The following is a 20,790-nucleotide window of genomic DNA, read 5'->3' as shown; positions in this document are numbered from 1 at the left end:
TAATAAATATTTTCTTTTCTTTTGCTGTTGTTGCTGTACAAAGCAGCCTCACTTTTCAGAGCAGCACGTGAGACGAGTCGGGTCTCGCTCCCAGGCAGAGCAGAAAACACACATTATGTAGCTGCCAGATCTGAAAGCCTGTATTTAATTTGTCAAAGTTTCCAACTCTTTAGAGATGTAACTCTTTTTAATGGCCAAATGTCTCTGATACTTCATCTGGCAGAGAAATCCAGGTGGTTTTTCTTTCCCCCCCGACTCAAAAGCAGATAAAAGCCTTCCTCTCTCCCCTCCTGCCACCCACACGAGGCGAGTCTCACTCTGCAGTGCAGGCAGCAAACACAGGCCCCTTCTCCTACTCCTGGTGCTGCTGCTTTCCCCAGTGCCAGCCAGAGGGGAAGGAAGGGGGAATGGCACGTGGGAACAGGCCACCCTGGCACCTGGGAAGGGGTGAGATCACCTCACTCGCCTGGCAGAGGAGGGAACGGGCCCTGGGAGGAGTGGCAGGGGTGGGGACACCAAGGTGGCCAGGTGGCTGCACTACCACAGTGTGAGGTGTCCAGCCGGCTGGGAGCCAGGGTGTTGGGGGTCCCACACACAGCCTGGTCTCCACTGGAGAGGTGGGTGGCCCCTGACAGGCAGCAGCCAGGGTGTGCAGGCTCTCAGAGGCTCTTGCACAGCAGTCAGAGTGGGAAAGGCAGAACCGAGCCTGCCTGCCCGTCCCTGCACCCGTGCCAAGCTCAGCTCCAGCTGCAGGAAATTCTCTGCTGCGGTCCCAGCACGGACATTTCAGTGTAATTCATGCTCTTCATCCAACACAGAACTGATCTCCCAGCACAGAGCAGTGCTGAAGCTCCACCGAAAGGGCTCAGGGTCACAGGTATCTCACTCCACTCCAGGGCACACTTGGCAGCCTTTACCTTGCAGATCATCTCCAGCACGTCCCTCGTGGTGTCCCCAGGACGGATGACGGTCAGGGCAGGCTGGTTGTTGGGCAGGCAGAACCACGAGGGCGTGAAGTACTCGTGAACCCAAATGTCACAGTCGGGGTTGTGCTGATGGACACTGCTCAGTGCCACTTCTTTTTCCCTCTAAATTACAGACAAAGTCCATGATGACTCTCCCAGCCAAACACAACTCCCTCTTCATCAATAACAAGTGTGAGGAGGAGCATTATGTGCTGTATCAAAGAGCCCTCTTAGAGAGATGATGTTTTGTTCATAAGCCCAGGTTGAAGGCTTGTCTGGGCAGGAACCTGCAGTTTTCCCTGAGCAGAAGAAAGTGTGCCTTCCCATGCCACCCACACAGCTAGACTGGTGCAATGTGCTTCTCCTGGGATTTCACCCTATGGCTGCTGGGAATGCTAGGAATGCAACAAAAAATAATAGGCATAAAAACATATTTAAATTGAAAACTGAAATGCACTGTGTTTCTGGGAAAACCAATCCAAGGCCAACAAAACTGTTGTAAGTACTGCAGTTCCTATACCTGGCAGTGGCAAAATAGCAAGTCTTAGCATTTATTTTGAATTTACTGCCTTTTATACACCTGAGTTGCACTCCAAGCTATAAATCCCCAGGAAGTGATAGGAGCTACAGAATCCCTGTTTACTGCAAGTGGGCTCATGTGGCTAAACCCAATATCCACCACATGAAGAATGTGAGTCAGCACTGTGTTAAGGTTGTTTTACAGCTGACTTTCTCTGGGGAAAGAGAAAGTAGCTGCAACTGGGGCTGCAAATGCAGGAAGTCATGGAAGCAAATGCAGCTCAGGGAAGCACTGAACTGAGAAAGCCCTGTGCTTCAGAGTTGTACCAACCCTTAATTATGAAAACCCCATATGGCCACCAAAAGGAGCCATCTTCCAGAGCCAGAGACATCCAGGTCCTCCTGTGGGCAGGCATTTCCCTGGCTAACAGACCTCAGGGTCTGGCACCTCCAGCTCCCCTTTTGGTCGTGGGCAACCAGCTGAAACCCTCCCAGAGAAGCTCCAAGCCCTCCAGAGCACAGAGGGTCCTCTCCTCTCTCTTATCCCAGAGTCAATCCCTGCATGGAGACTGGCTGCAAAGGAGGCAGCTGGAGAGCTGGGGTTACCTTGCCATCCGGGACTGTGTCGTCGAAGATCCCTTCCAGGGATTTCTTTACTGAGTCGACTCCTTCACCAAACACCTGAGGGAAAAGAGTGAATGTGCTTTGAAACACAAACGTGACTCCCCGTCTGCAGCACAGGCTAAGGGGAGAACAGTCTGTCTGACACCTCCCAGGGAAATCAAACTGAAAAACACAGACACTCATCTCCAAACACAGAGAAGGAAAACAGCAGTTTGATAAAAGAGAAGGGGAGGTGAAAGACAAGCTGGTGATGGGACATCGTGCTGGAAGATTAGAGCCCAGTTATGCTTAGAGGTCTGTCTCTGACTTCCTTGGTGAAGCTGGACTGATTTTATCTCCTTCAGCTCGGTTTCCCCACCTGTAAAGTGTGGGAATGAACACTTTCCCACTTCTGCTAAGGCTGAGAAATCAGAAGGGCTCTGCTTCTGGCTCTGCTTCTGGCTGGCTTTGTAATAACCCAGCTGCCAAAACGTACTTAGCAAACATTCGAGCACCACAAGTCAGTGTAACCCTTCCCTAATGAAATAAGAGCCGGTAACCCAGCACGAGCCACAGAGCCAAAATCAACAGGACTCCATGCAGGAGGAACGGCTGAATGGGAATATTTACGGGCTCCACCCCAAATCAGCACAGGACTCCATCAGACGGGCAAGCAGGGTTCTTACTGCAGCAGAAGCTTGTAATTAAAACTGAAAAGTTAAGTTTTACAGCTCCACATCAGCACTGCTTGAGGATCAAGTTGCTGGTTTGGCTGTTAACTATTCCATGGCTAAAACAAAACAAGGCCATGCGGGATGGGAGATGGTCCCTGCCCTTCAGGGAGTTACAGTTTGCTCCTTCCAATGGGCAACACTTTGCAGGATGCAAGGGAAATGTGTGCAGGCACTGCATTTAGACATTCTGCCACCTCCCCAGAACTTCACATTTTCTACAACTCTCTCAAGTATGACTTTCCTTTAACCTGGAACAGAATCCCTTTCCATGCCTGTGCTTAGTGAGGAGCGAGGGGGGCAGGGGTGGGGGAGGCAGCGTGAAGAATGCAATTATCCCCCCCTGAAAGGAAAAACAAAAGGGTGAGATCAGGGGGGAAAAAAACAGGCTTGCACACACAGCATGGGCAGGATCTTAGTTCAGGATAAGGGTCTGTGTTTGATTTGGGGCAAGTAAATACAAAGCAACAGGGATGCTGCAGCATCAGAACAAGGAATTGGGAACGCACTCATGGGAATCATCTGCTGCATTCCAGATAAAACCCTGAGCTTCTGCTCAGCCACTAAATATTAGGTGAACTTTTAATGTCTGGCTGAAAACAAGCTCAACAATTCAGCAGCATCCATCCTCTGCTGAGCAAAACAAACACCCACTGCTGCCTTAACAAACGGCAGAAGAAATCACGGGGAACAGAACGTGTGTCCCAAGCCTCTCTCCCCACAAAAACTGAGAGGAGAGAAGAGAAAGAAGACCAGAGCCTACATTTCCTGCAATTAGATGAGGTATGGCTCTCAAAAACTGAAAGCTATAATTAGGGATGTTTGGGAAGAATAACAGGGAAGCACCTTCCTACCACACTGAAACATGTTTTCTAGAGAAAGATCTGGGCAGTGACTGGGTGGAAACATTGCAACTTTTGATTTTTTTACAAATCTGAGGCAAAACAAGGGCTGTCCCTACTAAATGTAAAGCTTTTTGTCACTTTAGGAAGTTTTCACCCAACTCAGCTACATTTAAAGTATTGTACAAACTCGTACTTTTAAATTAAAAATAACCAAACAAGTCTGAATTATTATTTTCCTTTCAAAGTTGCATCTGTTTTACACATGAAGCTTTGTTGCTCCTGAGATTAGGGACAGCACCTCCAGCAAAAGCAGAGGCAGCAGAAATGCAACAACAGGGGAAATACAACCAAATCAGCTAAAGAAAGGGCAAACTCCAAACCTTTGACAGGAGCTGCTCTACACTGATCTGCAATTACAGTCCTGATTTCTGAAGAGGATGAGGAATGAGATGACTACACACTGTGAAAGATCAACCAGGCAAGGCTCAGGCTGGGTGTAGAAGTGCTTGATGCAAGTGACTCTGTGCGAGCTGCATTCTGCACACTAACAAACAGCCTTGAAAATATCAGTATCACAGGCTTCCCCACCCTTACCTGATTAATGCTTGGCCTCCCTTGCTTTTTCTTCGAGGTAGTATCCAGCCCCCAAAGAGAAGAAAACCTGCTTCTCCGTTTGCTGGCAGACCTGGACATGGCCTGTGTCCTTCTCCTCACTCCCGACTCCCCCGTGCGAGCCGCCACCTGTCAATGCCACATCCTTTTAAAATCAGAGGTTACAGCACCCTACCTCTGCCAAACAGTAGAATCTGGTTGGAAAAAAAAGGTAAATCCTATGGCAAAAGAGTGTGTTCACTCCAGGCATAGTGGTGATGCTGCCAGGCCTCTGCCTTCTCCTTGCAATTTAACTCACATCTCCCAAGGTCAAACATCAAACACTGACATGGACAGTACACCCCCACCCCATTTTTTGGCATTTAATCTGAGATATTTTAAAGCAGCCTAATCATCCCAGAGCAAAGCCTCAGCACCATTGAAGGGGTTTGGTTTCTCGTTTGTGGGTTGGTTTTTTTTTTCTTCTGTTCTTTTCTTCTTTTCCTGACAAGGTTTCAAAGCTGGCCACGTGAAATCTGAGATATCCAAACTTATCTGTTGCTTCCCAAAAACTCAGTCTTCCTCTCTGCTCTTTCCTGTGGAAACACTCTGGGCATCCTGGAACTGACTCATAACTGCAGCAAGGCCAGATAAAAGCTTGCGAGGAGGTCGTGGCATTTAAAAACCTGCACTTCCTTAAAAGACAGTGACATCTGAAGGAGTGAGCAAAACACAGGAAGGGACAAAATGACCCTTTCAATCAGAGCTGTGTTAACTGCTGGGGTGCTTCAAAAATGGCCAGTGGCAAGCCCTTTGGAGCAAAAAGACATTTGCCTTTGCTGAGCCCAACTCTCTGAGGGGTGGTGAGGAAGCTCTGGTAGGGAATCAGTGTGACATCAGCCAGAGGGGAAGTGCTTGGGCCCAAGTTGAAGCAGATTTCCACCTGCAGGTGGCCTCGGGAGAGGGAGCTCCTCTCCTGCCAAAAAGGGAGTGGTAGGGGATGGCAGGTGTGAGTGTGAGGCAAGGCAAAGCCAGCCAGACAGACAGACCCGCCCTGCCGACTCGGCCGTAGCTTCCTGGAACACCTTGGGATTGGGTTCCCACAGCCCAAACCGGCACAATGGGACTGTCAAACGTTTGGCAGCCCCAGAGGGAACACCCAAATCTCAGCGATGCCCCGAGCTACGGAGCTGAGGAACTGGTTGTTTGGGTGCAGCAGATCCAAGGCCCTGTCCAAAGCCGGGAAGGACAGAAGGCTGGCTGGTGTATCCAGGGAACTGCGTGAGGAATGGTGGTTCTCCTTGGGAAACGTGGAGAAATCAAGCAGAAGACCTTGAACACTGCTGCAGGTGTCTCCATTTCCACAGCCTGGACTTGTGAGATGTTCCCTAGCTGTACCTGGGACATCTGTGCACAGGCACCCAGGATAACTTGGCACGTCCTTGGAGTACAGTCCTCAGGAGAGTTAGGGAGGCCACACTACCACCATGCAGCACCCACTCGAGTCACAGAACCACAGACTGGTTTGGGTTGGAAGGGACCTTAAAGATCATCTAGTTCCTCCCCCTGCCACCTTCCACTATTCCAGATTGCTCCAAGCCCCATCCAACCCTGCCTTCCAGGGATGAGGCAGCCACAGCTTCTCTGGCAAATTCCCTTCCTGAAGTTTCAATTAGGGCTCACAGCAGCAGAGGAGCGCAGAGTTACATTTCTCCACGTTATTGAGGGCAAAGGAGGACACAAGAGTTTGCTGAGAGGAGAAGAAAGCACGTGTCTTCTCCAGCACAACATACTCAAAACATATTTTTTTTCCCTTGGCTCTCAAGAGACAGCAGCATGAAGAGGCAGACTGTTTTTCAGGCTAACGCTCAGTGCTTTGCTAGATGCAAAAAAAATAAGCATAAATGCTAATTACAGCCCGCCACTTAAAAAATATAATAAATCCACCAGCAATTAGCAGGATGATGACGCTAATCTTTTCATAGAGGAGAGAATAAAAACACCCCTGCCTGAATTACAGCTCTGCATTCAATTGAAGGGTACAGCTGACAGCTACAAGACAACAGTGGAGCTCAGCTATTTCTGTGAACCTCCAGGAGTCCAAGCCGAAACTGCAAGAACTTGATTTAAATTCATTAGAATCCCAGCACTTTGCAATGCATTTCCCTGTACTTTCCTGAGCTGGGTTGTTACAGCATTTAAGTTTAAGCAACCACCTGAAACATCATTTGCCACACTGTGAGTAGGAGGGAACGACGTTCCCCCTCCTTTGTGGACCATCAGGTGTCGATCAGTGGAGACCGGATATTAGACTAATTGGTCAGTAGTTTCAGCCATATGGCACAAAGTGAGCCATGCCCAAGAAGGTCTAAGCCAACACATGCTGAGGGCCTAAGAAGGGCTCCCATTGACTTCATGGGACTTTTGGATCAAGCCCAGGTACATGGACATTAACCGGAAAATCTGTTTATAGTGCAGGTCTGGACATTCAGAATCCCAACCTTAGGAGAAACATGGTTCTTCCACCTCCATAAGGCCATGGCTTGCAAGCATCTACTTTTTAATGGACATCCAGGAACACAGACCCCTTTCAGGGAGCAGAATATCCTGCACCCTGAGGTGAGGGCTCACCCCTCACTGCTGCTGGTCACCGTGCAGGTTGGCAGAGGTGAGCCCTGCCCTCTCTGTCCACACTCACCAGTGCATGGAAGGACGAGACCGAGAAGATCCCAAGGCGGCCCATGGCGACCTTGGTGGGCCGGCTGGCGAAAGCCAGGAGCCTTTTGGGGTTGGGGAGCTCCCCTCCCTGGAGACTCGCCAGGTAACAGCGGTACCGGAACAGGTCCATCTGGAACTGCTCCAGATTCTGCTCCCAAACGAAGATCTGCGCAAGGGGAAGATCGAGGAGAGATGAGCATGAGAAGAGAAGGGGAGAGGAGGGAGAGGAGGGTGGTGAATGCCTTGAAAAAATTTATGCTCCTCCCAGTAGCACACCTTTTTTCACCAATGCTGCTCTCACCCAAGAACCCCCGATTCCTCATTTTTCCCACATCCCCCCACTCTCCCAACCCCTCAAAGGATACAAATAATAAAGAGTTTTCATTAGATAGAAAACAACTTTTTCTACATTCATGGTAGAAGCCTTCTCCTGGGACAACTGCTCCTTTGATACAATGCTAATTAATAAGATTAAAATTTCGTTTTTAATTTTCCTTGTATTCCAGGATTCTCTTTTCAGCAGTCCCTTAAGAGGCTTCTTTCATGCATCAAGAGCATCTGAGAAACAAGAAGACCAAACCCCACCAAACCCCATACACAGAGCATCCCAAATCAGCAGCAGCAGCATTGCTGTGAGCACCAACAGAGTGCCAAGCACTGGGGATAATTAATCTGATCAGTGGAAGAGCACTGCAATCAGCCCATGGAAGGATTTATCTAAATAATTCAAACAGCTGATAGGAAACAGTTTCAAAGCATCCAGAAAAACTCAGTTACATAAAGAGAGAGGCTGTGACTGACAGCCTTTGAGTGGAGCCCTTTCAACAGAGACGAGCATCTCCCCCCCTTTTCCCCCTCCATCCCCCCTTCTCAGGGGCTTCCAGGGGGTACAAAATCTCTTCAGCTTAGCCCTGGCCACTTCCCATGCTTTGCATTACAGGCACATTTGGCAGCTCTGGTAAAAGAGCTACAAATGAGTGAGGCAGGAGCCATATGTTTAGTTTCCTAAAATAAGGTGCTGCTGTGGCAGCGGGAGAGACATCTGCTCGAGGCTCCCTGCTCCTGAAATCCAGCTACATTGTCCATTTGGAAGTCAGAAGGAGCAGGGCCCAAGGGGAAGCCAGGGCTGCAGCCACGAGGTCAAGGCAGGCCCTTGTGACCAAGGATGGCTTCTTCACCCCATGTGCCAGCCAAAGAACTAGCCTCTGGCACACCTTAAACAACAGCAGTAATGTTTGTGAGCAGCTGTTCCCTAAGGAATTCTGCTGCCATGACCTTCACTCTCCGCCTGCTATCCAAATCCCACGGGTGGAGGCCAGGAGAAGACAGCCCATGCTGTACCTCAGTGCACACTGCTTGGAGAAATGGTGCAACTAAGACAGCCAGCCCCATCTCTCCTGCCAATACATCCCACCTGCTCCAGGCACAGCAGGGCAGGACAGAGCTACCACTGATCCCAGCGAGGCCTTAAACACTTGCTGGGGACTTAATTCCACGTGAGCAAGAGAGATTTACTTGATCCAGGATGGTCTTCTTCTTCTTGGAGTCCGTGACAGAGGACAGCTGCATTTCACCCATTTTCTTCATCTTCTCGTCCATGTCGATCTTCTGCTCCAGCTTTTTTATCTCAGTCTTGAGGAGCTTCACCGTGTCCTCCTTGTGGTGCTGCCGGGCCACCGCGGTCGCGCAGGCCGAGTGGATCGCCGTGATCCAGTTCTCCAGCTCTGTCTGGCTGCAGGTCTGAGGAGAGCAAAACAGGGGGAAAAGAAGTCAGGATCCTCTCTAAAATTGATTGGAGATTAACAAATGCAATTCCGAGGAGTTTCCTCTCCCTTTGATCTCGAGATTCAAAGCCTTAAATCCACTTATTTCTGTGGCAGTAATAAACGCCCCCTCATCCTTAAGGAGGCCATTTTTAACTCGGCACCAGGCCCTCAGCACTTGGAATTACACCTATATCTGTGCCTTGCAGCTTCCCAGAGAGGTCTCAGGAATCGCCTTCCCTGTTCAATGCCATGCTGCCATAATTTGTAGCTCAGCATTTAGTGATGTTTTCTAAACTCCCAGTTCTTTAATGCAGTGAATGCACCAGCCTCTGTGCTCTTCCCAGGAATGGGAGAGCTTTTCTGGCATGCAACAGTTAGTAATAAATCAATGGCATAAAATGTGACCGTGATAACTATGAGCAGCTTTAATATGGTGCATAGAGCTTTCAACTTCTGAAAGTCCCAAAGCCCTCTGAGGACAACCCTGTTATCATTAAGAGCAGGCTCATCCTAATTTTTACAGCTCTGCTACTGTCCCCTTCCAAGCATGTATGTGACAGCTTGGGAAAAGGGAACACTTCCCCTCCCTGGAAGTGTCCAAGGCCAGGTTGGACAGGGCTTGGAGCAACCTGGTCTAGTGGAAGGTGTCCCTGCCCATGGCAGGGGGTGGGACTGGATGATTTCTAAGGTCCCTTCCAACCCAAACCATTCCATGAGATACCAGGAACACCAGTACATATTTTTGGAAGAGGACTATTCTCATTAGAGGTTTTTGACACAGAAAAAAGAATATTTCAAAGCATTCCTTTTCCAGACTTTCAAAATAAAAGGTCAATCCTTTCAGGCATCTTACTAAACTCCATTCCTTTGTACAGCAGGTTGTAAAACAAACTCAGGGTTGCAGAGGACTGTCTCTGAGTGTCAGGCTGTAACAATAATCACACTGGTATTTGGCTCCTGGCTGGAAAAGTAACAAGGTGCCAAACCACCTTGTTCTAATTAAACTTCCTGATGACACCTGATCTATTAATAGAGAGCACAGCATGACTTCTCCAGTTGCTGGCATAGATGAGGAAGGTCATCCTCGCTGCGGTCACAACCAACAGCAAAGGACAAGGCTCAGTGAAGCCAAGGAGAGATTCCCAGAGAAGCCTGCTCTGGAAATCACATGTGCACAGGCTGGACTTCAGGCTGGTGTTCCCAAAACTTTTGGGGACTGAAGCAAGTAAGACACAAATGCCCCAGAACGGCACCACTTTCCTTAACTCAGGTTAGAAGTCCCAAGCAGCACAGAGGGCCTACACAGGAATGACTGACTTCTCACTCCCAATTTCCTTGTCTTCAGTTGGCACTGGATATTGCTTAAATTTGTCAGGCTCCCTGCCCAGACAATACCATTAACAAACTCTCATTCACAGACAGGGGCTTACAATGTCTTATCCCCATCAGTGAATACAGTGGGCCCTCCTTGATGAGGAATTTCTGCTGGAAATAGAGGAATTATTTGCAGAATGGGAGGCACCTTGCCTACAGCCAGTTGGTGAAACATCATCCCCAGCAGAGAAGAGAGCAGCACTGGACAAACAGTGAGATGGTTTTATTAATTCCTAGCAAAATTCTAACAGCAAGGGCTCGTATTTTTTACCTTAATGAATTTCAAAATATTATCTGTATACCATTAGATTCAGTTTTCTTTTTGGTTTCCTGGGGAGGGAGGGGAAAAAAAGAATCTGGAGTGGATTTTAGGAGCTGAAGACTCCTCTGGCAGATCAGCAGGCAAGGGGAATCACTGCCCTTCCCAACGGGAAGGACCACACAAACAAGCTGCAAACACCTGACACATAAATACGTGGTATCACAAGTTGCTCTGAGCTCCTGGAAAATTCATGTGACATCTGCAAGTACTGGATCTGTGTAGGCACAATCAGAAGTGACTGAGCAAGGCATGGTTGTGTAGGAGGAATGTGATGTCTCTAGGTGCAATGCAGTGGGAAGGCTTGTTACAAGATGTCCAATATCTGTAGGCATCACAAAGCAACTCTGTTTTTCTCCCTATGTACACATTCTCCACGGGACAGAAATAGTCTTCTGCAGGTCAAACCCACTACTACAGCACTGTGCTGTGTGTGGGTGGTGTGTGGGACATGAGAAGGAAGTACCACTGCTGTGAGGGCAGCAGGGCCAGCACATCCCTCACGCCGCTCCCACCGCTGCAGCTGATCCCCTTCCCTGCACCCCAACCCATCCCTTCCTTCCCTTCTGCTTCACCAGCCATGCATGGCTTCCGTGGCAGGAGGGACACATCGTGAAACATTCCTGCCAGGCAATATAAATGACTGGTTTTCATTTGAAAAGGCTGGGTTTTGCTTTTTCCCTACATGAAAACCTACCCGTGGTGTGACGACACGGGGCTTTTAATGGCTAAGGCCCCACGTGCCTCAAACTGTGACCTTTTCAGTACTTCTCATCCACTGGCATTAATCCTATGAGAATGAAGGGTTTTCCTTAGAAAACTGCGTGGAAAAGATCCTGGGCTGATCCCACAGCGTGGGCAGCAGGGGAGGGGGGATTCTGCCCCTCTGCCCCCTCAGGTGAGACCCCCCTGCAGAGCTGCTCCAGCCCTGGGGAACAGCACAGCAAGGACATGGAGCTGCTGGAGAGAGTCCAGAGGAGGCACCAATATGGTCAGAGGGATGGAGCAGCTCTGCTGGGAGGGAAGGCTGAGAGACTGGGATTGTTCAGCCTGGAGAAGAGAAGCTTTGGAGTGACCTAACTGTGGCCTTCCAGGACCTGCAGGGAGTCTTCAAAAAAGAGAGAGACTTCTTACAAGGGCCTGGAGTGACAGGACAAGGGGGGATGTCTTCAAACTGACAGAGAGTAGGTTTAGATTGGATATTAGGAAGAAATCCTTCCCTCTGAGGGTGGTGAGGCCCCGGCACAGGTTGCCCAGAGAAGCTGTGGCTGCCCCATCCCTGGAAGTGTCCAAGGCTGGGTTGGACTGGGCTTGGAGCAAGTTGGGCTAGTGGAAGGTGTCCCTCCCCATGGCAGGGGGTGGGACTGAATGATCTTTAAGGTCTCTTCCATCCCAAACCATTCTGTGAATCCATGACTCCAAATCAGTTGATCATCCCCTTGAGGAAGCTCTCCAGGTGGCAAAATATATTATTTTTTGCTCTGGGGAGTGATGACATGGGGGCACATCCTACCACAGAGAAGCTTCTTCATCAGAGACAGAACAAGAGAACAACTTTGTAAGCCCCTTGAACCGGACCCACCTGGAAGAGGAAAGCATCCCCAAGGGAGTTGCTGAGACAGAAGACAAAGTCCTTCTTGGGGTGCTCAGGCACAGCCTGCACGATGCTGTTCTCCACCCAGACAGCGTGTTTTGGGATGCTGTTGTGGTCAATGCCAGACCTGCCATCAGTCTCATAGAAGAACAACGTGCACCCTGCAAGAGACCATCCTGTGTTAGCAAGTAAGACATTTAAATGCCACCCTGCATCTATTCAGCGCTGAGACCCGGGACTGTAAATAAACCGGCACAGGGAGGATTTGCCAGGGCCTGTCCAGGTTTTCAGCCTCACAGTGGAGAGCACCAGCAATTGCCCAGTTTTCAGCCCCACAAGGAGAGGTTTCCATGACACGGGGACACCAAGCCCTGACCCAGCAGGTCATTTTGCTCTCCCTAGGATTGCCAAAACAGAGCTGAGAAAGTCATGGGCAGTAAAATACAGCCCCAGATGAGAAACTTCATAACAAATCCCGAAGTGGGGGTCGTCCACTGCCACCCCGTGTGTCCCCTGAGGGTGACAGCCAGCTGTGAGCCAGCCCTGGGAGCAGACAGGCCCCCAGGCACGGCCCAGCCTCAGCCTCTGTAGCTGCAGCTACAGTCCCTGCAAGGCAAAGATCAAGCGATTTAATTACTGGATGCAGACAGTAACTGGAATTAAAATGGGCTGGAATGAGCTGTCCTCGCTGACTGACAGACAAAAAGCTCAAAGAGGAACACATGTTAGCTGGGGACAGCAACCAACCTGCTTGGTGTTCCAAAATAATCTTTACAATCCTCTCAGGGATGGGGAAAAAAAAGCATACAGCAAGCCTAAAATTTGGGAGATTCCAAAAAAAAAAGAAGAATTAAAAAAAGGGTCTCCAACTTTCCCACTTTATCTTCAGTTGGTTTTATGCTGGCACACACTTTCTGTGCCACTGGAACCAGCCGTCTCAGTGCAAAGGGATGGCCGGGTACCCAGCCTCTCAGAGAAGTATTTGCAGCCAAACAATGGCAGCTGTTCACTTCAAAGCCTGGGTTAAACACTGGCAGTATTAAGGCACAGCAATCCAAGGCGCTAACACTCCACTTGAGTCAAAGCACTTCAAAACAACATCTACTCCCTGCTCATCCTTCCCCTTTTTCCTCCCAGATGGCCCTTTGTTTGCCTGCTCCTCACAGCAAGACCTTCCTGCCACAGGGCCCCCCTCCCAGGGGATTAGGGCTGTCCCCTGCCCCTCACCTCCCTTTCTCCTCTTCCATTTCCCCACCCCTCTAACCACCCCAAGGAAAAGCTGGCTCCTAACTTTGCTGTTGCTTTTAAAATAGCGCTGCGAATTAAAAACAAACAAGTACTCTAAGTGTGGGGAGGACAGGGTTTAACCATGCTGAGCTTTCTGGGTGATCCCACCCACAGCAGGAGACACGGCTCTGCCTCCCCTGTCTCCAGTCGTGGTGGAGGAGAGCGAGGCCAGTCCCCAAACTGGTTTCCTGCTGATGAACCACATGAAGATTAATTAGAGGTCACACCAGGAGGTCAGCTCCTGAGCTCCACTGCTCCATTAACACCTCTGTGCACATGCCTTGCAGGAACTGCAAAAATTCCAGGAGAAAAGGGTCCGTGTCCCAGGCAGCTGAGGAGGGATGCTCAGGATGGGTGACACAGCCAGAGCAAATGTCCACCAAGCCACACTCCGGCCTCAGTGACCAAACCATGGCTTCCTGTCTATTGTGTGAAGCCCAAGAGGTGCAAGAGGAATGCACACCCTGGCAGAGCCCCTCTGAACACAGGCCACTGGCATCACCAACAAACTCCCACCAGCACATGCCTACAGCTGCACACAGATATTTAGTTTGTCAGCAAGCCATGGACACACCTCCTAAAGGAAACACTCAGGGAAGTCACCCTGGGTGGTGCCAGCAGGACACGAACCCCAATGTTGTGCAGCACAGCCACGTGCCTTGGGCTGCACACACGGCACGGGTGGGAGCACATCCACAGCCATCAAACACAACCTCCTCTGCAAGGCAGCGGGACTATTCCTCAGACTTTTTGTTAACTCCCCTGAAGCTCACAGCAGCTTTTGTAAGGCCACTGGTTTCACCATCTGTAGCGATTCCCAACCCACGGGACGCCTTCCCTGTACCTTTCAGGGAAACCCAGTAGTGCTTCCACTTCCTGCGCGTGGCCGACTCCACTTTCTTGTTCTTCTTGTGCACCAGGAAGTTCTTCACGGCCAGGGCTCCCGCTTTCCTCACGGTGCCCTGGGCGGCCGTGAGCAGGATGTCGGACTGGCCGGGGGAGCTGAGGGTGCCGCTGCTCTGCTCGTCGCTGAGGGCGGAGCCGGCCTCCTCCAGCTCCCCGCTGTTGGCCGTGCTCATCTCCAGCTCCCGGCGGAAGTTCTCGTACACGCCCTGGCGGAGCCCATCGCCCGTGGAGCTGCTCCCGCTGTCGCTGCCGATGAAGGCCCGGCTGGCTGTCGGGGAGTAGCTGGAGGTGGTGGCATTGGAGCGCCGGGACAGCAGGTCGGTGTCGGTGGCCGCTCCCTCGATCCCGCTGTCGGTGAACTCGCTCCCCTCGCCGGCGTTGACGTCCTGTTTGCGGGAGAGACACAGGGTGAGACAAACCCCTTCTGGAGACACCAACTGAACCCCAGGCTGAGGTGGCACCACAGCTCTTCACACCCCCATTCTGTCTGGCGCTGGAAATCCCTCATCTCTTCTCCTTCTGGAGACAAACCACTGGAAGAAAAGGTGGGGTAGGCAGAGCTTCCAGTTTAGGATGGACCAGTCACACATGCACGATTCCAGGTGGTGCCTCTGCAGCCTTAGCAATTTGGAACATACGATGCAGCATCATCTGTTTACATCAAGCCAAGTTAACAGTGCTAAAGGTTTTGCAAAAGAAGAACATATGGCAGCAGAAACTGGCAGTGTCGAGAAAAGCAGCGACCAGCCTACGCATTTTGAAAAGAAAACATTGATATTGTGCACTCACACCTACAGCTGAAGACACATTTTAGACATCCCAGGACTGCCCTTTGCAAGTTATGTAACTAAAAAGGCACTGGGTTTTTTTAATCCTGACAGGTTAATGTATTTAGAGATTATTTCTGTTTTGCATCACTTGTACATCACAAACTCTAACAGTGGGTCATGTGATATCCCCTGCCAAACCCCCTGGTGACAGACCTGAGCCTTCCTGGTCCCCAAGAACGTGCAGTTTAAGGATCAAAAGAGAAAGAATACAGTCAGTTTGAGCAAGACAGGAAAAAACACAACTGAATTGGGGTTTTGAAGGCTCAGTGACTCAGCCTGACCCCTGCTACAAGGCTACAGCCCCAAGGGGGATCACCACCAGCACCTCAGTATCTACAGACATTTGTGGCAACTTTTGCAGGAGAACAAATAAAGGCCAAGCCCTGTACGTGGAAAGAAACATGTCAGGTACTCAGGAGAAGAGAGAGCCAAGGAAGAAGATGCAAAGAGGTGAGAAATTAGACCAAAACAACAGGGATTTCAGCCTCTATCTCTCCTGCAAGCTGGTGCTTGATTTATAAGTTAAAAAAGAGAAGTCTCTGAGAAGAGGTAGCAGAATGGAGTATTTATTTTGAGAGAAAACAAGCTTCCAGATGTTGGTTCAAGCACCAGTTTTCTATGTATCTGAGAGCAGCCCTGTGGAAACAAATAAACCCTCCACCAGCTCTGTTTGAAACCATCCTCCTGTGGAGCAAGAGCTGGATGAGGAAACCTTAGGGGAGAGGAGAGGTTGACCAACTTTTAAGGCATTAATTTGTAATGGATGGGTCCATTCTTCCTAAGAGCCACCTCTCAAGGGAGGCTTGGAGTCCAGCTGGAAGAATAAGCACTTCCTTCCCTGCTCAGTGAGCACAGCTATCCGAGTCCAAGCAGCCTGGTCTAGTGGAAGGTGTCCCTGCCCATGGCAAGGGGTTGGAATGAGATGAGCTTTAAGGTCCCTTCCACCCCAAACCATTCTGTGATTCTATGCCATACAAAAAGTAAAGACTTAATTCTGCAATCTCAGCTGATGTAACTTCTAGGAAGCATACCTCATGCTTTAATTAAAACTAGTTGATTTAAAAAGAGCTACTAAAACAGACAACCAACCTGAGGGAGATACAATTTGTGATCTTGTCAGCCAGTGCATGCATGAAACTTTCTTGGTGCTTTTTAGCAGACAGAGTATTTTCCAAAAACTGAAGTTCCCTCTGAGCTATTCAGGCCCAGTTCTGCAATGCAGGCTCCCAGTGTGCCACAGCCTTCTCACGTAACCTTGGTGAGACACTGCATTAGTTGCCTCAGTTTCCCTGTCCACAAAGGGGGATTACACTCTGTAACTAATATATGGCCACAACAGTTCACTATTTATAAAAAAACTCAAGGATGGAAGACTCAGAGTGACTGTTATATTTGCTCATGAGCTTAAACTGCAGCACATTTTGCAAACATCTTGATAATCTTTACCACAGTGATGGCAGGATGGGTCAAAAGATCCTTTTGGTGTAATGCTGCAGCCCTGCTCCCAATCTCCCTCTGCTCCCTGCACTCCCTCTTCCACTCCTGTATCAAAGACTTCGGGACAACCCATTCAAGGCCTGCGGTAGGAGGAGGGTCTGAGCACACAAAGGTCAGAACAGTTCAAACCCCACAGTTTGGAGCCAATATTGTTCGGGCTCGTGAGTTATGAGGCGCAGCACTGAGGGGGCTCAGTGCCTTCGGAAGTGTGTGTGGCACGAGGTCGGGCCTGGGGTCAGGAGGGTTAAGGGTGTTCACTGCACAGCTCTGGCTGCAGCGTCAGCTCCTTCTCATCCCAGGGTAGGAAAAGCTCTCAGGAAGCCGCCGGCATCTGCCCCAGCCTTGCAGTGCTACGCTGAGAACAGGCAGTTCAGCAGAAAGCACAGAGGTTCAGTGTTGTGCTTCCACAGGGATTTGAGGGGGGAACAGTCCCAAGCCAAGAGCAAACCGCAGCAGGGTTTGAGGGACACAGCGCTGGGGGCACAGAACCACTCCCGCACACCTGGCAAACAAGGATGCTGGAAGTTGAGCATCCCAGCTCCCACCATTGGCAGGATGGCTCTGTGCTGGTGAGGTGGCTGAGGAATCACAGAATCATTTCACAGAATCATCTAATTTGGGTGGGAAAAAGGCCTCTGAGATCAATCGAGTCCCCCCTGTGCCCCATCCCCACCTTGTCCCCCAGCCCTGAGCACTGAGTGCCATGGTCAGGCCTTCCTTGGACACCTCCAGGGATGGGGACTCCACCACCTGCCTGGGCAGCCCCTTCCAAGGCCTGACCACCCTTTCCAAGAAGAAATTCCTCCTGATCTCCAACCTGAACCTCCCCTGGCACAGCCTGAGGCCGTTTTCCCTCTCCTCCTGTCCCTTTTCCCTGGGAGCAGAGCCCGACTCCACCCCCAGCTCCCCCCTCCTGTCAGGGAGTTGCAGAGCCAGAAAGTCCCCCCTGAGCCTCCTTTTCTCCAGGCTGAGCCCCCCCAGCTCCCTCAGCTGCTCCTGCTGCTCCAGCCCCTTCCCCAGCTCCGTTCCCTTCCCTGCACACGCTCCAGCCCCTCCATGTCCTTCTTGTCCTGATGGTCCCCAAAGTGGACACAGCTCTCAAGATGCCTCAGCAGCACCAGCACAGGGTGGACACAAAAGCTTTGATGTCCAGCTTCCAAGTGCCTGCTGACAATGCCACCACAGGCCACTGCCTGGAAGCAAAGCCAAGATTGTGTGACCTTGATGAGAGCTATTTAAAAATTACTCACGTTTCCTGCTCGGCTTCTCAAAGAGCCCCACGGGCAACAGCAACACCTCTCTCCTCCAAGGAAGACTTATTCCAGGTCCAGGATGGGATGCACCACAAGGGCTTGCTAACCCAACAGGCTTTTCACTGCTCTGCAGGAGGAGTTCCTAGGCAAAGACTGCTGAGGCTGAACTACAGCCACGGCTCAGCCTTCACTGCTCACCCCTCTGACCCCTGTCCAGTGTCCCTGCGGCTCTCCAGCACGATGGCATGTGCCAGGCACATCACAGGAGCTGGGAGACAGCTGAAGAGAGCAGAATGCACATTCCTGACACCCGTGGTTTGGGGCATTTGTACCCACATTATAACAAATCACCAGCACTGGCACTGCTGCCATGGAGGAGCTCTGCTTCATTCCACTGGTTTAAAACCCCAGCGAGGACACTGCCCCTGATATTTTGCACCTTGACAGGGATCTTGTTTTGTACTGTCAGGCTGGCAAGCAGCTGTCTCCACACAGAGGAGTCTTTTTGTCCAGAGAGATCATTCCAGGTTGGAACTAAAACCTGTGCTGCCCTGCTTGTCCTTCCCACTGGTGTTTCCTCAGTGTCGGTCCCGGGGAGGACAAGAGGGCAAAGCAAGGGGGGGAGGTGGAGATCATTCCATCGGTCACACCAAGCAGAAAGCATGCAGCAAAGAAAAGAAAGCACACTTCCTCCAAGACACAGAGATGGGGGAAGCCGTGGGAACAGCAGGTCTTGGCATTTTGCAGACACAGCAGGTCTCAGTCCATGGGGAAAACAGACGGAATAAACAGGGGCTTTGTTGCTCCGACTGAAGATTGCTCTGTGGAGAGCAGGGAGAGAGGCACGTCGAGACCACTGGCTGGAGGAGGGAGCTAACCAGGCCCTGGGACTGTGATGTGACGGGGAGATCAGGAAGCACAGCTCCCACCAGGATCTGGGATCCCCCCTGTTGCTGAAGGAGACAGAGCAGCACCACTCCTCACACTGGCAGTGCCACCGTATCGGCTGTAGGTGCCCAGGGTTTATGAAAGCAGGCTCAGCAGACAGGGATGAAGGGAAAGGTGGAATGACCGATGCCAGGGAGAATCTGAATGGTGCCATTGTTACCAACAAGGGCACAGTGAGGCCCAGCAATCAGGCCACGTGCCAGGGCAGCTACCACAGCCCCCGGAGCATCCGAGTGAAATGAACTGGAATGAGTTATCACGGCCCCATCAAACTGCACAGCACAATTCAACTGATGAACCAACTGGGTAAAATGCTAGTGGAAGAATTAGCAACCCACTTAAATATAGGTGTTTTCTCCACATAAACACTGGGTTTCAGGCAAAACAAGCCAGTGGGCAATGAAGCTGTAATGCAAGCTACATCAGGCTAATGTACTTGGTGTTGCACCTTTGCATACTCACGTGACACTCATACACTGTATAGAACCATAAAATATGCTGAGTTGGAAGGGACTCATCAGGATCATCGAGTCCAACTGCTACATAACATTTGTTAAATATTTTTTGCTAGATTTAGAAGATACACGGGGGGGAAAAAACCTTTTGCTTAAGAAAAAATGCCTACTTTCAGCTAGCAAAAACCAGGAGAAAAGTTTTGGGGCATGCTCCAAGTGTCTTTGTCCCCTTGTTGAACATATTTGGTGCTGGCCTCTGCTAGCAAGAGACCACTGGATGGGATAAGCCTTGCCAAACTCTATGCCTCATGACTGGACACACAGCACTTGCAATACACCAGTTCACTTCCCAAACTTCCCACCAGCAGCCCTGCTACAGACACTACTGCAATGCCTTGGTGAATCACCTTCTCCTGCCCCACTGACAGCAGTGATTCATGGCCACTTGGGGGCTGATTTAGCAGGGAAAAAATCTTACTTCCCTAATATAAACAGCTCCTTATGTGGTTAATGCTTCTTTCTAAATTAATCATTAGATTAAAAGTATGACCGAGTGGGTTTTTTCCTTGGAAGGGGGTCCCTCCAAGAGAATGCATATCCTTTGTTCCCTTTCCTGTTTAGCAACAGAGCAATCAGGTGCTCAGGGCTCAGCAAGAGCCTGAGATTGCACACAACCTGTCTGGCTGCTCCTTAGGCAAGAACCACAGGATACATTTCAAATGGGTGAGCAGCCTGATGGTTTGCATGCTTTTATGTGACTGTGTCCCTTTGAAGCTCCCATGTACAAAAAGATTGGCCTGATAAGTGTTTTTCCTTTCTTTTCAGTACTGACTCCACCACCGTTTGCTGGTCAAGGAATGGCTTGCTGAAAATCCAAATTAAATCCTTTCTCCCCAGTCACATGAGCACCTGGTAACGCATGAGGAGATTGATCTTGAAAAGATGATCTTGAAAAGATGCAAAACATAATCAGACGAAAAAATAAATCATAAATTGCAATTGAAAGCTGAGTGGGAGAAATGGGTTGAATTGAAACCTGAGTGGGTTTCAAAGCTGCGGTGGAGAAACACAAAAGCAGCTCCACAGCTCAGTTTGCTGTTGGATTGGTCAGGTCTGGTTCACACCTCCCAGGAGGGCTCACAAGTTGAGGTACAGCTACAAGCCAACTCCAATTTGTATGTGGACACCAGGCTGAGATGGTGGGTTTGTTTGGGAATTCAAAGAGATGGGATACTGATATGGACAAGCAGCTTTGGTTCCTACTTCTGTGCACTCACTGCACTGGGCAACAGTTCTTTAGATCAAGAAATGAACCAAAGAAACAAAATAAACAAACAAACTCTCGATTATGTCCTTACAGCTGCTCAGAGGGGTTTAATAAGCAAGCAGGTTTGGGTCATGGTTCTCTGAAATCAAGTTTGCTCCCTACAAAACAGGTCCTAGCCTAGACCTCTGGATACTTCTCCTAGCAATGAACTTCAGTCTTATTACAAAAGGATGAATCACAGTCACAGGTTTCTGGGCAATAATTGCTGGGAAAATCTTAAGGCATGGATTTCAGTGGATTTGGTTCCAGGATTCCTTTGTGA

General features: G+C 50.0%; 1 protein-coding gene across 8 annotated transcripts in view; it reads right to left on the bottom strand.

Moving 5' to 3' along the window:
• TIAM1 (T cell lymphoma invasion and metastasis 1) overlaps positions 1–20,790 on the bottom strand; it is a 164,652-nt gene that overhangs the window by 49,790 nt on the left and 94,072 nt on the right. For all 8 annotated transcript variants that reach the window (XM_027699788.1, XM_027699787.1, XM_027699789.1 and 5 more), the window contains 7 exons: positions 14,157–14,604; positions 12,014–12,186; positions 8,488–8,712; positions 6,953–7,138; positions 4,258–4,404; positions 2,091–2,165; positions 918–1,088 (listed from right to left, as the gene is read on the bottom strand). In XM_027699788.1, coding sequence (XP_027555589.1) covers positions 918–1,088; positions 2,091–2,165; positions 4,258–4,404; positions 6,953–7,138; positions 8,488–8,712; positions 12,014–12,186; positions 14,157–14,604 — 1,425 coding nt within the window. The remainder of the gene's footprint in view (positions 1–917; positions 1,089–2,090; positions 2,166–4,257; positions 4,405–6,952; positions 7,139–8,487; positions 8,713–12,013; positions 12,187–14,156; positions 14,605–20,790) is intronic.

This window comes from Neopelma chrysocephalum, unplaced genomic scaffold, assembly GCF_003984885.1.
Source record: "Neopelma chrysocephalum unplaced genomic scaffold, ASM398488v2 Primary Assembly neopelma1_141, whole genome shotgun sequence".
Lineage (NCBI taxonomy): Eukaryota > Metazoa > Chordata > Aves > Passeriformes > Pipridae > Neopelma > Neopelma chrysocephalum.
This window is presented reverse-complemented; position numbering and strand designations above follow the sequence as displayed.